The sequence below is a fragment of the Psittacula echo genome (genome assembly GCF_963264785.1).
Source record: "Psittacula echo genome assembly, chromosome: 27".
Classification (NCBI taxonomy): domain Eukaryota; kingdom Metazoa; phylum Chordata; class Aves; order Psittaciformes; family Psittacidae; genus Psittacula; species Psittacula echo.
Genome location: NC_137762.1, coordinates 2391010 through 2409121, shown reverse-complemented (window position 1 = coordinate 2409121; position 18112 = coordinate 2391010). Strand labels below are relative to the sequence as shown.

The window sequence follows — 18112 nt, the reverse complement described above, 5'->3', positions numbered from 1 at the left end:
GCGCATGCGTGCTGCCCGCCGGGAGGGGCGGTGCGGTGCTGGCGCACGGCCCCGCCCCGCTGTGGGATGCAGTGGCCGCCTCAGCTGCGGCCGCCGGGAGGGAGGCAGGCGGTAGGCGGCGGAAGATGGCGGCGGCCGCGGCGGCTTCGCTGCGGGCCTGGTTCTGGAATGAACGGTTCTGGCTGCCGCACAACGTGACGTGGGCGGACCTGGCCGGGGAGCCGGGCCCGCCGGGCAGCGGGCTGCAGTACCCGCGGGCGGGCCACGTCCTCTCCGCCTTCCCGCTGGCGCTCGGCATCTTCGCTGTGCGGCTGCTCTTCGAGAGGTGAGTGCGGGACCGCCTCCGCCGCGGGGATACCGCGGGGCTCTGAGGCTGCCGGGGCGCTGCTCGTTCCCGCCCCGGGAGCGAGCCCGCCGGTGTCTCTTAGCAGCGGGCTATGGAGCGGCCCCGGGCCAGGCCGCTGGCGAGGGGAGCCCCGCTCGCCCCTCAGGCAGCGCGGAGGCCGTGGCGGGGTCTCCGCACGCGGGGTGTCTTTTTGCGTGGAAAGAGGATATTGTGTAACGCAGGAAAACCTATCCCGAGAGCCTCGCTGTGTCTGTCGCGACATACACGAGCCCGCCGGGCTCCCCTCTTCCTTGGCTTTGCATCCTTCGAGGCTCTCCCAGTGCTAGGGGTACCTTATGCTGAGGTAGTGCAAGGAAAATCTCTGGAATTCACTTTTCTTCCTTCTCCTGGGTGAGAGAGCTGGCGGCTGCTGCTCTGCGGCTGGTTTGCTTGGGTTGCTTTTGTTGTATCCTTTTGAGTTCCTGGATGAGGAAATAGGACTTGTTCCCGTGGCCTAGTATATTATTAAACAGTTTGTGGATCCTCGGCTTCTCGGGCATGATGGAGGTGTAGCACATCCATATATCTGCCCATAAACAGGTGTAATTTCGTACTATGTTCATTTACTTGAGTATCCATAAACATGGTATTAACTCTTCCCTGGGGCAGAGGTTTATCCTCCCTGCGATGTGTATCTCTCACAGCCACACGCAGGGCAGGCTCTGTGGGTGGCAGAGATGCTAATTGTTAGGTGAAGCAGACCAAGACACTTTGTTCAAGCACTTCATTAAAGATTGATTTCTACATTGAAAGCACTGAAGTATTTCAAAGCGTGAAAAGGATTCCAGGGCTAAAGTGAGAAGGTATTGAGTTGGTTTGGGTTTGTGGGTTTTCTGTAAGAAATGTGAATTTTCTTGAGCTCTCAGAAGTTAAACAGGCAGAGGGGCCTGGGGTGCAGTAAAAAGATATGTGAACTGTAGAGGAAAACAGAGCAGGTCAGCAGAGCAGGAGAGAAATGTGAGAGGCCTGCTTTTTCCCTCCATCTTATCTTTCTGTCCTCCAAAAACCACCCAAACAACTTCAGAAAACCACTGGCAGCTCAAACCAATGCAGAGGCTCCAGGCACACACGTGGCAGTGCCAAAATCTCATCTTGGCTTGGTGTGTGCTGCTGGTCTTGGCCAAATGTTCATGCTTGTCAGCAGACAAGGAAAGGAAGTTGTGAGACAAAATGATACCCCTGAAAGGGATAGTGTAGGAAGCTCTCACTTCCCAAGCTCTGTTTAGTTCAGGTGTCTTAGTCTGGGGAAGATGTGCAGAAGATTCTCCTTTCTTTGCAGTATGAGCTGTTAGGAGAGATGCAGTGCATCCTACCGCACCTAGTAACATAGTCCTCCTGGGAGCAGTTAATTTATCCTGATGATGTCTACCTCCTTTGTGAAATGTGTTCATTTAGGGATGAGTCAAATGACAAATGAAGTTCTCTGCTACCCAGTAAAACCTTGAGACTGTGGCCTGGTTCCTGCCAGGGTTGTTCCTTTATTTCAGCTGTGTTTGCTCTAGTGCGTCTCCACAGTGGTACCCTGAAGTGAGAGCAGCAGCCAGGGCAGTTTCTAGTGTATTTAGTTTAAAAGACAGTATTCTCTAAGAAATGCTTCTCTCTTTCCTCCTGCCACTCTGAGCATGTTAGTTCAAATTGGTCTTAATAAAATCCTGTTGTGCATCTATCCTGATTGAGGCTTTGGGCATGATTGTGTCAAATGTCTTCCTTGACACACATTTGACAGTTGGACTTGATGACTCAGAATTTGAATTCTGTACTTGTGCAGCTCTTTTGTTTTAGCTTCATTTCTTTCTGTTCTCTCTTCTTTTGCTGTAGATCTTCAGTGTGAGGAAGTCGGTGCTCTTGTGACAGTGATGCTTGTAACACTGGCACCTATTTCTCTTAGCAAATGCTCCTATGGAGTAACTTTACATCATGCTGTTGGTAAAATATTAATTAGGCTGACTCTGTGTGGGCAGTATATGACTCGTAGAGGAAGGCAGAGTCCTGACTTAGTGGTAGGGGGGCGGATTTTTGCGCAGGCAAGATAAAGAAGGGCTTATACTCACTGTTATTTCTCCTTGTGCATCTTGTTCCACTGCAGGCACAAACCCCCCCCCCCCCCCCGATAATTCCCAGGTATCTGTAAAAACCTGGAGCCTGGTATTGATCTGATGTGTTTATAATTACACTGGAATGCCCATCAGTAACAGATATACTTGTTACTTGACAGGTCTGAGGGAGGATCTGCAGTGTGTGCTCAAGCTGGGGAGAGAAAAAAGTGATTTTCAGATGTTACTTCATTAGTACTGCTTGGAAAATTAGGGACGGTTGTGGAATGAGGTGATTTAATCTCAGCACAGTGAAGCTGAGAGATTATGGAAAGGTGAACTCTCACTTTATAAAACTTACTATTTCACAGATTGTTCTTCCTTTTCAGAGCTGTAATAGGGAGCTGAATGTTCCCTAACGAAGGATTCTGCCCTTGGGTTTGTGAAGTACAACATGCCTGAGATGCATTTGTTATGAGTACTTGAAAAGTGTTGTTTTGTTTCAAAATCAGTCTGTCTTAATAACTAGCATGAAAAAGATGGCTTGGTAGGAGCAACAATAAGCCAGTGAGCAGATACCTGTTCAGAGAAGTGTAACGTGAGTATGTAAGTGATGATAATTCCTTGCAGGGAAGGTGTGGCAGCAGATTGACCTTGGGAATAGTTGCTGCAGTTACAATTTTAGTGGAATCATAAAATAATTTAGATTAAAAGGGACCTCTGGAGGTCACCTTGTTCAGTCCTCTCCTCGAAGCAAGGCCAGTGTTAGTCAAGGCAGGTTGCTCCTGGTCTTGTGCTCTTCAGGTTTGACTATCCCCAGGGATGGAGGTCCTTCGTTTTGGTGCTTTAACTGCTCTAGCTATGCAGACTTTTTTCTCTGTGGGACACAGCGCAAACTTGCACATCTGAAACCCCATTCTGCATCCAGAAATACAAGATGCCACAGAGGTTTTAAGTGTGAGTTTTCCTTAACGGACACCTAAAGGAAATGGCATGTGATCTTGATGCTTTTCTGACTGACAACAGGATTCACTTCATATTACACCGGCAGGGTCAAAGCAATTGAATGGTGGCTGTTCAGGGCACTCCTGAGTGTGACCCATGCCCAGTCCAGGTGAAAGCACCTTGTGTGGCTTTTCAGGTGTCCTTCTTGTATCATTTGCAGTTCCATTGCATGAAGCCATTGCTTGTGGAGTTAGAGAAGCTACATTGTGGTGTTGAGTTAGACTTCCTTAAAAGTAGTGAAATCCAGGGCTGCCATCCTTTTTCCTTCCTGTTTCTGGGGCTGGGACTACCTCCCTTTGCTTCCATTGTTGTCACTTCTCCCTTTGCTTGTGTTGACGTCTGGTTGCTGCTGTGTACCCAGAAGTGTTTGCAGGGGTCTTTGGTTTGCTTTTTGGTCACCTGTATGCTTGACTGAGTAATGCAAGTCCTGGGCTGTATCTGTAGCATGTGGCTTACTCTTGATTCATGTATTTTTCCCCTTAAACCTGCTAGTGAAGGAAGCTTCTACTCAACAACAGCTTAATGCCAAGTTTTGAGGTTTCAGTGGTTCCCCCAGTCTTTCATCCCCAAACTGAATTATTCCTTCGTTGTTTTTCCTGAGGAGATGCTCTTTCTTCTTTCCTTGATGCTTCAGGTTTTGAGTTCTAGGATAGTGCCAAAACTTTGTCTGGATCACTATGAGCTTTCTTAACCATCCCTTCTCTTCTTTACTTGTTCTTAAAACTCTCCCGAGTAATAAATCAATTGATTTTTAGATTTTTCAGGTTTTCTCTTTTATGTGAGGAAACTGCCCCAAACTGAGCATCTTCAGGCCAGTTTTGGGGTTTTTTAAAGAGCTGTGTTGGAGTGAATGAAGTAAAAATACTTGGCATCCTGTAATAGCACATGTGTACTTTGTTGTTGTTGTGGTATATCCTGTAGGAAAGAAGAGTATAAAGATATCTGCTTTTATGGGGTCTAGCCAAATGTTTCATAACATCAGAGCATGACTTCTGACTGGTGGTCAAGGTTATAGAGGAAGCAGTGAGCCTTTTGAGCCAAGCTAAAAGGAAATTACTCTTTCCTTTTTGTTTTGTATAGATATATGGGGTTTTTTTAAAGCTATGACTGTTGAAATGAACAGGACATAGGAAGAAATGGGGCAGGAGGGTGGCTGTTAGCACTGGGGCTGCAGTGGCTGTTACTTGTTTAGTGTTTTCTGAGAGCAGGGGGTGTTTCTTTAGGATTAGTCACGAGCTGCTTGTAATTTCCCAAGGGGAAAACCCCACAACCTGTGTCTGTTCTTGGCTATTTGTTACCCAAGTACTAAGAATGTACTCCCAGGAATGACTGCTGTTGGAATGCACGGATGTGATCCTCCTAAATTTGAGAATCATAGAATCATTTAATCTCTCTTCTTAAACACAAGGAGAAATGGTGACAAATGTAGTGGTTGGGAAAAGCAGCATTTTTTGCTTGATGGCACTCGGAGTCTGCTAAATGGAACACGTGTGTAATTTGTTGTCTCGAGTTCTCTGAAACGATCTCTGTTTAGAAGCAAAATAGATTTAATGATGCCAGTGTTGGGTCCTTTTCAAAATCAGCTTTGAGAAACAGGTTCTTTGTGCTCTCTTTCTCTCAGACTCATTGAAACAACCCCCCCTTTCTTGCCCACCACCAAGAGAGAAAATCCTTGTGTTCAGGTAACGCATTCCTTAGAATCGTGTGCCCCTCCTGACACAAAGGTATAGCAAATACTACGAGGTTTTTGATATATATATCAATTTTAGTTGCAAACCCCAGGCTTGTTTTCAGAATCTGTGCTACAAAATTCAGAGAGTGTTAGATCAGCTTTTGGAGTACATGGTGCACACAGGACTGAGAGAGATACTGAGATCTTGGGTCTCTCAGGCTGACTTCTTAGGTCTTCCTCACTCTTCCAAAGGAAACAGCCACTTTATTTTTCCCAAAGGAAAACCAAAAGCAAAACCAACCAAAAACGTGGGTCTTTCAGGAACTGTGCCACTTGGAACTTCCCTTTTTCTCTGAGCTGTGTTGACTCCAAGGCACATTCTAGAAATAAGGCATTTTGTTCCTGGTGCTACAAGGCTCCTGCTTAGTTTGCTGAGGACTCCTATCAGTGATCTACTCTTATATCTCTGAGTAACGAGAATCACCCTGGAGAACACGTTCTGGTCCTTGCAAGCCAAGGACATTAAGATTTAATTTTCCTTTTAGATGTGTGTACTGTCTGCAATTACCATTTGGACTAATGAAAGATCTTGCTTCACCTCTTAAGTTTCTTTAAGCAAAGTGAGTGGAGCTTTTCAAAAGCTTTTAGGATAGGTTTTGCAGTGGGTCACAAGTCAAGGTCCCTGTGACTGAGGCAGAGGAGGGAAATGGATGCCTGGGTTTAATCTCGCTCTTTCTTTGGACCTCTTTCAGGTTTATTGCCAAGCCATGTGCCATAAACCTTGGCATTCAGGACAGTGGACCTCACAGAGCCCAGCCCAATGCAATTTTAGAGAAAGTGTTTACATCCATCACTAAGGTGAGTCATGCTTCAAATTCTGCTAGAAATGGAGCCCTGTAAGTAAGGGAGGGGGGGGAAGCTTTTTGCTTCTACTTTTCTAATTAGAGAGAAATGCATTTCACACTGTGCATGCACAATGAGGCTGCTCTTCCTTATTTTACTTTGCCTTTAGCGTGTCCTTCTCGGAGCCACATAAATCTCTTTATAGCTGACCTCTGCTTTCGTGCACAGAAGAATATCTTTTGAATATAAAGATGTTCTCCTTTTTAGAAAGCTGTGAGGCTCCTTCCTTTAGTTCGTGCTTTTGGCCAAATGGTAATTTCTGTAACAAGTGGTAATTCTCAGTTTAACAAAAAATTTCCCAAGATCTTTCACTTTCTGTTCGAAAAGTGCAACTCTCCCTTGAGATCTGCTCATTTGCTGGTTTTATTGGCCACTTTTGTGAATGCTTTCCTCTTATTTTTTGCCATCTACTGTGGAATTGGACAATAGCTGTCACAGTGGAAGGCAGTTATGGAAAATATTCAGGCATGGGAGTGTGCTGTGATAAAGGGTAGGACATTTAATATTGATGGGAGGTGTTTCTTTTGATTGTTTCATGGCCTTTTGCTTAAGCTGACAGTGCTCCTTCACTTCAGAATTCCACAGTTCCACACTGTCTGTACTCTGTTGAATGCTGACAGCAAAATCCATGCAGGCAGCATAAGAGATTTTCATTAAAGATAGTGAAATGGAAGGGTTTACGTTCTGATTTGGGGATGCTGAACTTCCTCCTGAGTGGAGCAGATAAAGTGCTCAGTGAATGGAAGGGAAATTCTATAGAGACCTTTCTAAAGCTCGCCTCATTGAAGTTTTGAGGTATTTGGGTTGATGTGTGAACTGAAAAGTCCTTATGATCTGATGCCTTTTGTGGGGAGGACTTTTTCTGTCCTTGCAATTAATGTTTAGAGAACCCATGAGGACACACACTGCAGAATTCATCTGGCTTAATGAAAACAGAGCTGTGTTTAACTGTACCAGTATACACAATCAGAATGTAGGGTAGCATTGATGCAGGGGAAAGGTTCCATTGCTGTTCTGAAACTGGAGCTCTGTAAATTCTCCTTTGAGGGAGGTTCAGTTGCAGTGTGGAAGTGTCAAGTAGCCCAAACTGTTAAAACCAAGTAAAGTGCAGAGAGATCTGGTTGTAATGGAATTACAGGGAAGTCATGGTCTCAGTACTGAAAATCCAATGATTCTGCTTTCCAGTTGAACAGTCTGGTGACTGTTGAATCAGCGTTCTGCATACTTCTTGGATTTGTGTGTAACTCAAGTAGTAAAATGTGTTTATCGTCTTTCAGTTGTAAGAGCTCCCTGGCAGAGCTTGTTAAAAGGACACTGGTCTGACACTAACATGGCTTATCTCACCCCTGGCCCATTTTAGAGGTAGTTATCAGGTTTCGTTCACTTTATCTCTTATAAATCCATTTATGTCATTATTCAAACCACTAAACTGCCAGTAGTTTCCAGCCAGAGAACAGTGATATATTTTTTTATTGTACAGATATTTCAGTATTCAGATTTAATTTTATTCATAAACTTTGATAGTGGAAATAACATCATCTCTATGATGCCCCTTTGGAATATAGACAAAACTAGTGTGCTAGACCTGCTCTTCCTTTACAGTATCCCTAAACTTACAGTGAGTAGGAACCCTTAGATGTAGTCCTGAGTTCTGAACTATTTGAATTGATGGGCAGGTTCTAACAGGTAGGACAGGACATTTTAAAAGCTGCTCCCCCCAAACTAAGAAGCAGAACAATTGCATTCTTTGTTGTGATGTGCTGTCAGATGATGAAATATTAAACCAAAAGCATTCTGAATAATTAAGTAATTAGTGGCTTATGGAGGTTAAACTTGAATGAACATATGTGGCAACTGGTTCTTACTTCTAGTCCATACTAGTGCCTTCCTACTGCATGTGTTCTATGTGTTTCGTTTCTGTCATAGCACAGAGGGGATCTTGGGCTGAAAGGAGATTAAGAAGTAGGAGAAATGACACTTGTTCCATTTTCCTTCAGTCTCCAGATGGAAGGAGGTTAGAAGGCCTGTCAAAGCAGCTAGACTGGGATGTTCGGAAGATCCAGCGCTGGTTTCGTCACCGGAGGAACCAGGACAAACCCACCACGCTCACTAAATTTTGTGAGAGCATGTATGTTTGTGCAGAGGCCAAGATGTGGCTTCATCGTAAAGCTCTGGCTGTATGTTCTCTTTTCTCACTGGAACTGTGGTCAGCCCCTCATTTAAACTGGGGTTGGCTGCTGGAAGATAAATTCTTGTATAAGCAAATGAAAGAAGTTAGGAGGGCTTTTTAGAATTCAGTATTCTCAAATGCTTTGTATATGTGCATGAGGGACCAGAACACGTGTACAGGAGTTACTCCTGTCAATGAGGAGCTTTAGATAGTGGGAACAGGTTGCCCAAAGAAGTGGTAAATGCTCTATCCCTGGCAGTGTTCAAGGCCAAGTTGGACAGGGCTTGGAGCAACCTGCTCTAGTGGAAGGTATTCCTGCCCATGCAGGGGGTTGGAACTGGATGAACTTAAGGTCCTTTCCACCCCAAACCGTTCTGTGGTTCTATGATGAGCTCCTTAATACACTTTAGTGCACACGTGTGCATGTATGCACAGTTTGAGTAATTACACTGAAAATAAATCTGCTGTCTGCACAGTTATGTTGTAGACTAATGTTTGCTCTCAGACAGAATGACCTTATGGCTTCCACAAGGATGTATATACTTTTATAGAGACAGTTCTTGCATTCCTGTTCTTTCCATTTCAGTTCATTCTTTTGTTCTTTGTTTCTTTCTGAATGCTTGCCGTGACCTCTGTTAGTGTAGTAGCATCTGAATATTTTTTTCCTGACTTATTTCTTCTGTGCTGGTTTCTTTCCTTTCCAGTAACTTTCTTCATATTAATTCTTCCCCCAGTATGGTTTTGTCTACTTAAAGCCACAAGGTAAGAGGGACAAATACATATATTAGGATACCTTCTGGATAACAGTGACTTACCTTGTTGTTATCTCGTTATTGCATATTAAAGATATGAATGATGCATGTTCACTCTGAGCTTTATTTCAAGCTTGGCTGTTGATACAAACTCATGCGGTGTGAAAGCTCTTAAATAGGTTTATCCTTACATGAAGTGTTGACAAATGAAGCATTACCATTTGGTGGGTAAAAGCTTTTCAGATGTCAGAATTGGGGGGTGTTTTTCACAATTGTTCCAGTTTTTGTTCTAAGTGTTAACCAGAAGCTATTTCTATTTCATAAATGCAATTTTTGCTTCTTTTTCCAGGTGGAGATTTACATTTTATTTATGTATATTTTTTTATGGAATCAGATTTCTCTGGACGGTGAGTTGCTCTCTCACCCCCCTGTTGCTGTCCTGTGTGACATGCAGCTGGGCTATGCCTGCCCTGCTGAAGCTGAGGGGTTTTACTACCTGCATTACTTCTGTGCTTGCACCCAGCTTTAAACAAGGGGGAATTAGTAGTGATTGTCATCGTTATGTCCCTCATGTGAGATCTGGGGTTTCTGTTTAAGGACCTTCTTTACAGGAAGGCTTCTGTACAGCTCTGTCATTATGGAAATGTTGACAAAATGTCCTGCTACCCCAATATGGGATAGAACTGGGTAGGTATTTTTGCTATGGAGAGCTGCTTTCGTATTTCCTCATCTCCCTCCGGAAGGGAAACAGTTTCATCATTTTGGGTCTTTATTGTTATTAGAGCTGTATGATTATTCTTTGAATTGCCACTGCAGTTTGACTTGCCTTTGACTTCAGAAAGAATATTTTACATCCCTAGGGTGTTCTGGAATAAATCTAAGCCTGAGTGGTGAAACCAAGATTAAAATTCAGTGAAACAATACTGCAGTGGTCAACTGCCATGGATAATAGGAAAGAAAAGCCCAGTAGAATAGTAACTTATCTTTTTCCCTTTAGGCACCCTGGTTTTGGGACACGCGACAGTGCTGGTACAGCTACCCTTTTCAGGTAGGAGAGAAACACTGAGTAGATCCCAAATTGCTGCACAATTACAGGTTTTTTTTTTCTTTAATGATTGAATTGAAACTCCACTGAAAGCAGATTAAAACTCAGTAGGTTTGAGTGCTGCTCTTTATTCTGTGGGGTGGAGGCTGCAACCTAGTCAGCTTTCTAGTGAGTGAATGGCCATCCCTTTTGAAAGGTGCGGAGATGGCATTTACTTGTTATGTCTTCAGATCCTGGTTACTTTGTCAACAGCAGTGCTTCCTCAGCTACAACTGACTCTGTTCATATTCGTTTTATGTTTACCTGGTGCTGAGATAATTAAAAGTGGAAGAATAAAAGGCATTAAAATTACACTGGTAACTTATGTACAGTGTTGTTTTCATGATGCAGCAAATATGATTGTATAGAGGTCAGCAAGTCTGTTTCAGTGCCCTGTTTGCCTAATCCAGGAAGCTGGAGTATGAGTTGTAAATATTGACAAGGGAATCTTGCTCCATTTGAGCAAAGCTCAAACACACAAGCATGTTGATGTGACTAAGCCTAGAGTAAGTGTGCTTAAGCTGGTTTTCACTAAACCTTCATTCTGGATCTTTTAAGTTACGCCTCAGCATTCTGGAGGAACAGAGTGGGATGGGAAGGAAAAAGTCAATTTTAATGTAAATTTTGAAGTACTTTATCTTCTAACTGTGCTATCTTTGTTTTCCAGCCTCTAACATCCAGGCTTTATTATTACTATATCTTGGAGCTGGCCTTCTATTGGTCTCTCATGTTTTCTCAGTTTACAGACATTAAACGGAAGGTGAGATTAAGCAAAATTGCACTAACCTCTTTGCTAAGTAGGTAGGACTAACAAAGAAGTGAAGTTAAAGCATAGTGATCGCTGTATTTTCTTCTTCATTTACATCCTTGTGTAGCCTACCTCCTTCTGTAATTGCTACCCAGGCCTGGGAAGAAGGGAGGAGCAAGGCTGCTATGCAACCTGGTATAGCCTTGAGAGTCCCTTTTACCTTCCAGGGGAAAGAACAGAATCACTCAGGAGTTCCCAATCAAAAGTTACCAGATCATTGCAGAAAGATTTAATTAGAAGGCTGGCAAGAAAGCATGAAAATGAGATGCTCAAAGCATACCTTGCTGAGCTGGGTGAGGAAATGGCAAACACTAAAGCAGCAATAAATGTGTGTAGCAAAGTGGTGACTGGTTGTGATTACTGGAATCAAATCGACTGTGAAGCCAAAACTAAGGGCCGTACGTTGTCCTGTCACTCTTTTCAGTGGGATCTGCAGGCATATTTATCCTTGTGCCTGTGCATGCAGAGTTCTGACTTCACAGGAGCACAAATGCTGCGAGAGACCTTTCTGGAACCTTTAGAGTTGGTGGTTGATGTTGTGTGATGAGCTGTGCTTTATGTAAAGTGGAATGAGTCTGACCTAAAGTAATCCTCTGACCCCAGTTAGTTTTGTGGCTCTGTTCCAAACATTTGTATTTGTTTGTCAGCCCAACTCATTTTTCTTCTGTTTCCAGGACTTCCTGATCATGTTTGTCCATCATTTGGCCACAATTGGACTTATTACATTCTCTTACATGAATAATATGGTGCGGGTTGGGACTCTGGTGCTGTGTCTCCATGATGCATCAGATTTCCTTTTAGAGGTGAGTTGCCTTTCGGCTCTTTGCATACATGATGCCAGTGTGCTCTCAGGGGAGCAAGCTGACTTTGCCATTCTTGATAAGCTGCATTAAATATGGCATAAAACTTGTGCTGCTGATCCTGCCTTGTCAGCTTTACCTCCTGACTGGTTTAGTGCTGAGAATAATCCCTAAATATTCCAAACCCCTGACAAATGGGATAGCTTGAAGGATTTTCAAGCTCTACGGCCTGGTAATTACATGACTTGTACAAAAGGAATCATATTCTCCTGTTTCTTGTGTCTTTTAGGCTGCAAAGCTAGCCAATTATGCCAAGTACCAACGTCTGTGTGATGCTTTCTTCATGCTCTTTGGTGTCGTATTCATTGTTACACGGTTGGGCATTTATCCATTCTGGTAAGCACCTGGAGCTGGAAGGTCTTGTTTGTTCTTCCAATCCTTCAAGCAAAGCCTTTGTGTTTAGACTTCTTGCAAGCATTCTGCCTGTCCCTTAAGGCAGCCTAAAGGTGCAGACGACCCATGTACTGTTTGGAGCAGTATGTTCAACTTAGGAGTGTGAAGAAACCTCTCAACTGAGGGAGTGTGAAAAGCAACTAGAATCCCAATCATAGAATGGTTTGGGTTGGAAAGGACCTTAAGATCATCCAGTTCCAACCCCCCAGCCATGAGCAGGGACACCTCACCCTAGACCATGTCACCCAGGGCTCTGATTCTTACAACACTCATGTCCTGTCCTTGTGCCATGACTGTGCAGAGCCTGAAATAGGTCTTAGGTTTCTTGGGAGGTAAAACCCTAGCTAAATGGCTTAGGGTAAATCATCCTGTAATGAGATTCTGTTTCATCACGATGGGTTAGGCTTGGTGAGGTGGTTCTGTTGCTGAGCTCTTACTCATTTCTTGATTCTGTTGAAAGAGTGTGGTGAAAATTTGGTTACACCTGATTACTACTCAGTTTCTTTCAGGTTTACTGCATGTATTTTTTTCCTAGGCACTGGGCAGCTTGCGTTCCCATTCTTTTTGGATGCCTTGATGGTAGGCAGAAACAATACACTTTGATATCAGGGTTGCAATAAAAGCACTTGCTTGTTTTTCAGTAAGTGCACCAAAGGAGTCAGGATAAGGAGGAGCTTTAATGCTTCCATCTTCATAAGCTCCTTCCAGTGACAGATGAGATATTGCCATTGTTGTTATAGCTGTTGTCTGTCATGAGGTGATGCTTTTGCATCGTGCTATTGCTCAGCAGTCCTGTAAATCTTTAATATATTTTCCACTGGCTGTAATGTAATCCCTCAGCTTTGCAGAGGAACCTGGCAGGCTTGCAGCAGTGCTGCAGACCCTGTGCTATTCCACTTGAGGATATTCCCTTCCCTGATTAGTAGTATAAAACTTCGTCAGTTCTCTGGAATTGCATTTACGTCATCCATAAACTGGCTACGAGTTAGAAGCTTCGATAGCAGCATTTTAGGGACTTGGGTTCCTCTCTGCAAGGTTTGTTTTTCTTGTGAGATGTTAAAAGCAATGTGAAATTAATGACATCTTTAGAGGTTTCTCCATACCCCTTTACTTCATAAAATCTAAAGTGTTGATTAAATTACTTAAGTACTGGCAGGAATTCCTGGCTACAAGAAGAGCACAAAAGTCATGAGAGAAAGCACAAAGCTGTGGCCATAAAGCAGTTTCTAGTTCTCCAGCTTGGCAGGAGCAACCTATAAACGTCTGAGGGAAAAGAACAGCACACAGGGAGGGAGGGAGGCTTACTGGGAACAAAATCCTTTCCTGATCTTTAAATATGGGTGAAGACTGCCCAGGTATGAACGTGTTAACAGTTGTTTTGATGACCAGTGCAGCTTGACATCACTTCCTGTAAGGTTATTATAAATGCTCATGCTTTGGAGAAGGAAACTGGCAGCAGATCTGGATGTGTGACCAGATTGCAGAACACTCACATCTCCCGTGTTTGTTGCTCAGTTCAACTGTTTCTAATTAGCTTTAGTCTGTCTCCTAACTCTGGCAAGAGAAAAGCTGCATCACTGCCCTGACAGGAGCAAAGGCAAAGCAGCAGGTGCTTAAATGAGCTACAAACTGGTGTGCATCTGGTCAGGCATCTTTATGGAGAGCCATGTTCCCAGCACAGCCCATGTGTAATGCGTTTCTGGATCTCTTTTAGGATTTTGAATACAACCCTATTTGAAAGCTGGGAGTTGATTGGTCCATACCCTTCGTGGTGGCTCTTCAATGGGCTCTTGGTGACTTTGCAGATCCTGCATATCATCTGGTCTTATCTCATCATTCGCACTGCCTACAAGGCCCTCGTGCGGGGAAAGGTAAGATTGCTGGCCACTGGCTTGGGACCTCTTTCCTATGAGCCCTCTCAAAGCTATCATGAGGAACTGGGCCCTTCAGTGAGGGCTGGTGCTGGTTCTTGAGGGACTTGCATCAGGAATGCTTTGTAGAACAGGAGGTTTTTACCTTGGGTGCTCTGCAGATTTGAATTGCCAGGTGTATACCAAGAGAATGTGTTCCTCTGTTCTGGTCATGCAGGGAAACACCACCATTTTCTAGCATGTTCAGATGTTGTAATGATAGTGATGTTTTAAAGGTGATAGTAGGCTCTTTTTTTGAACAGCCATATAAGGTGCTTTCCAACTTCAGCTGGTTCTTGGGATATAATAGGAGTTCTGCATCTTCCACTTCTTAGCACTAAGGCAGGTTCTGGCTGTCAGGGCAGGCCAGGCATTGAGCTACAGCATGCAGAGGAGAAAGGGTTATCAGAAATGCTGTGGTTTGCTGGTTGTCACTGGGCTGATGTGCATTTAGTCCTGAGTATTCCAATTCTAAGTTGTTTTGAGAATTTTAGGGAGAGGGAAGGTGAAACTACAGCAGCTGATTCACAACACACACTGCCCCAGGAGTGAACAATGCTGACTTTCAGCAGCAACCTCAGTTGCCACGCAAAAAGGTGACTGCAGCTGAAGTAGCATGAAACGGAGCAAGCCAGGCTGGAAACTAGTTTCACACCCAGCCTAAACATCAAGAGAAGCCACTTCCGTTGCAGCTACCAGAGAGCAACAGCCAATCTCCTAGCACAAATGCCTTGCTTTTCTTTTAATCACATCCTTGGTATTTTGATCTGAGTTTCTCTGATGACTCTGCTTGGTTTCACTTCTTAGCTGCCCCTATACATGGAATGTAAGCTTGAAAAATATATGGTAGTTGTCTGAGGCAGTATATACATAATCTGAGGCAGTATGTACATAATCATTATATCTGCTCTCCATAGCTGCTACTGCAAATGTCTTATTTTCTGCCTGTTTCTGTAGCCTGAAGTCTACATCTTTTTCCCTTCTTTGCTTCTCTCCTGTCCAGGTGACCTAGCCAGTGAAAGGACTCTAAGCTCTGTCTTCTTCATTCTTTTCTCCTTTTCTCTGTGCCAGATTGGAGCTGGACAGTTTCATCCTTTGCATGTAAGTGTGATCTGTGCTTCTGGTTGTTCGCTGAAATGCGTCTGTGGCTGTTTCCAGGCTAAGACAAAAGCAAAGACGTGGTCTTGGGGCTTAAATGGCTGATACCTTCTCTTAAAAAGCTTCTCTCCCTGGCTGATAGAGTGCTGGTTCTCATAGTTATGCTAAAATTTAGCTTTTTCCAAAGGTCAAAGCAGTGTCCTGGGGTTTGTTCTTACCTGCCTTCAGCTGGTTGCATGACCTTCACCTTTCTGCTTTTCTACGCCCACAGAGACTCTGATACCTGTCTCGTGAACACTGTGCTGAGTGGAAGAGCACAGGAGAAATGCAGTGCTTTTTGCTAAAAGGAGTAAAGCAGTCACTTGTCCCCCAATTAATGGGGAAAGTGCCCAGGGATTTCAGCTTCCTTCCAGTGACCCTTTGAACTTCCAGCCTAGCAGGAGAACGGGGAAAGATGGCAGAAGTTCTGGCAAGAGGCAGAAGGCAGGACATCCAACAGGGCTGTCAGAACCAATCCTGGAGATCATTAACTTTACCTGGCTTTCCTCCACATCTTCCTTTGAGTTCAAAAACTTCCTGCCTGCTGCTGTTCAAAAGCCCTAGCCCTGACTTAGGGCAGAGTAGAGTGAAACCCTTGGAAAGGACTAAGTGCTTCACGTATTAAGTAAATGAGGGCTATTAGCTGCAAAAGTGTGAAGAACCTGCCTTGGGGTATGCAAAGCACAGGCTGCTCACCACTCGCTGCTGAGCACTGGTGCTTTATGTTTATGGCTCTGGCTCCCTGCCACCAACCAAAGTGCTTGTTTGCAGTTGGGGCCGGGCTTATGATCTCTTCGTTCACCTTCTGGTGTGTTGGCTCTGTGCTGGTACAGTGCCCTCCTGCGGCATTCACAGCTGCTGGCACCAGAGTGTGCCTGGGTTTGCTTCAGAAGGTTCAAAACCCCACATGCAGAGGAAATTCAGCTGGGTTTGAGGTCAGTCTTTTAACTGAAGGCATAACTCTGCAAAGCAGATCTAGATCTCAGGGCTGAGATGCTCCTTCTGTTCCTGAGCAGCTGTTTGATGAGAGGGATAGTTGTCTTTGTTTGGACAGTGGGCTACAAAACTGGCTTCTGCTTGTAAATGAGTTCTCATGTATGAACCATAAGCTGTGAGAATGGGAGGCACTATGTGCAAACAGTGATGTGATAAATACAGCTGGTTAATTTTTAAAGTCTCAAAGCCACTCCCTCTAGGACAGAATGTTCTCTCTCAAAGTGCTGTATAGGTCCATGGGCTTTGGGCATCACAGAACTCATGATTATCCTGTGAGAAGCTGGGTGATTCAAAACAAGTGTGTTGGTTGGAAAAGTGGCCTTTAACCCATCTAGAATGAACAAGAACAGCCAAGTAGTGTCCTCTGATCTGGAAAGTGCTTCCACAGATGTAGAGTATTTGGAACATGGGACTCCTGTTTCCAAATTGTCCCTTTCCATGTGTGTGTCCTGCATTCTGTATGGGATTCCCTCTTGTGAGCTTGAAGTGATTCAGGATCAAATGTTCAGTGTAACTGAAGCTGTTTCATCACATGGATGCAACTTTCTAACTACTGTTTCCTGTGAATTTTTCGTCCTCCCTTTCCCCCCCTGCCACTGCCCAATTTCCTTTTGAAATGCTCAGGTATCCAAAGATGACCGCAGTGATGTGGAGAGCAGCTCTGAAGAGGAGGAGGTGACTTCCAACAGCACAAAAGGAGTTTTCAGCACTTCAAGTAATGGCTCCAACTGCGTTAATGGCCATGTGGCTGGTGGGCAGTGGACAGAAGATGAGTAAGGCTGTGGGTTGGCCTTGAGCAAACACGAACTTGTCTTTAAATATCTAGATGTGTTGAGCTCCACATTCCCAAGTGATCTTTAATCAAGATACCCCTTCCCCAGAAACCTCCAGCAAATCTGAAATGAGCACAATCCAGACCAGTCAGAGGCTTTGCAAAACCAAAGGGATAAAGCCAATGACTTAGGGCAAAAACGAAGCTGCAGATTTCACGTCAAGCCATTTTATACTTAAATCTTACACCCATCGATATCTGCAGAGGTGTCTTTTGTGACAAACTGGTTTTTACTAGGATCAACTCAAGGTGGAACGAGTTTGGACTTGGTTGGCTGCTGACCACAGGAGGGGTGATGGTTTGCTCTGGCACAGGTTCTGCATTATCTCCCTGATGCACTCCAGAAGCCACTTCAGAGCATGGAGAACGTGAGGTCCTGTGGTTCCATGTCCAAGCTACTGTGGCTGTGGCTTGGGTACATTCATTCTCAGCCCTGCTGAGAGCACTCTGGACTCCAGCCCAGCTTTGAACTGGACCAGGCTACACCAGAAACGTTCTAACTTGCCATCAGGGTGCTCTATGTGAAGGTTGTCACTTAGCTCCCTGCTGTCATGAGGGACCAGGCCAGCGTTTGCTGCCTACTTTGGTGCTGCAAGCCCCTCTGAAGTCTTGACTACAGCCTTCTGCAATGGGGAAGGGGGTTGTTCATTGCGTCTGAGACAACTGTCACAATACCTGCCTTTTAAATTCATGTCTTTTCTGTTGCAACTGGTGGTTTTGAAGACTTTTCTAGACCTACTGGACACGGTTGGCTAAGCTGGGACTTGAGGCTGGACCAGTACTGGTGGGCTGTGTTTCTCCAGAATCAGATGGTTTGGACCTGCTTGGCTGTACTCTTGAGCCAGAAGTCAATGTTGCTGCTCTGATTTTGCAACTGTTATGGAGGAATCCTTGGGCTGGAAAGGCAGCCCCACCACAGGCTTTGCTTTTTGGTCTTTTTTTTTTTTCACTTAATGGTACTTGGGGGCAATGGAAGACCTGTGTCAATCATGAGCAGAAGTTTGGAATCTTCTTGAGTTGTTACCATTTTATACCATTGTTTACTCTTATCTCCGATTAAAAGATGCTTCAGGAATGGGGTCATTGATGTGGTTCAATGCGAGACCTAAAATCAAGGATGGGGTCTGTCCTTTCGCTGGGATGCTGAGCAGCTGCTCTACTGCCTGAGGTTG

General features: G+C 44.5%; 1 protein-coding gene across 4 annotated transcripts; it reads left to right on the top strand.

The window, feature by feature from the left end:
• The first annotated feature begins 94 nt into the window (after positions 1-94).
• On the top strand, positions 95-18023 carry CERS5 (ceramide synthase 5). Of its 4 annotated transcripts, XR_013958560.1 has the most exons (11): positions 111-325; positions 5848-5953; positions 7996-8126; positions 9270-9327; positions 9918-9968; positions 10672-10764; positions 11487-11615; positions 11902-12008; positions 13780-13936; positions 14979-15076; positions 16733-16862. XR_013958560.1 is itself a non-coding variant. In XM_080635532.1 (10 exons), exons 1-10 carry the CDS (start codon positions 126-128, stop codon positions 16883-16885), a joined length of 1185 nt encoding a protein of 394 aa, XP_080491658.1. In that variant the 5' UTR covers positions 95-125; the 3' UTR covers positions 16886-18023. The 4 variants fall into 4 exon arrangements, 3 of the variants coding, with proteins under 3 accessions (XP_080491658.1, XP_080491656.1, XP_080491657.1); XM_080635532.1 differs by lacking the exon at positions 14979-15076 and having other exon boundaries at positions 95-325; positions 16733-18023; XM_080635530.1 differs by lacking the exon at positions 16733-16862 and having other exon boundaries at positions 14979-15108.
• Positions 18024-18112: the final 89 nt, after the last annotated feature.

Excerpts from the sequence above, each read along its gene's own strand:
- CERS5 (XM_080635532.1), top strand. The coding sequence starts at position 126 with ATGGCGGCGGCCGCGGCGGCTTCGCTGCGGGCCTGGTTCTGGAATGAA. Across the intron at positions 8,127-9,269 it reads ACTAAATTTTGTGAGAGCAT|GTGGAGATTTACATTTTATT; the intron begins GTATGTTTGTGC and ends TTCTTTTTCCAG. Across the intron at positions 13,937-16,732 it reads AGGCCCTCGTGCGGGGAAAG|GTATCCAAAGATGACCGCAG; the intron begins GTAAGATTGCTG and ends TGAAATGCTCAG.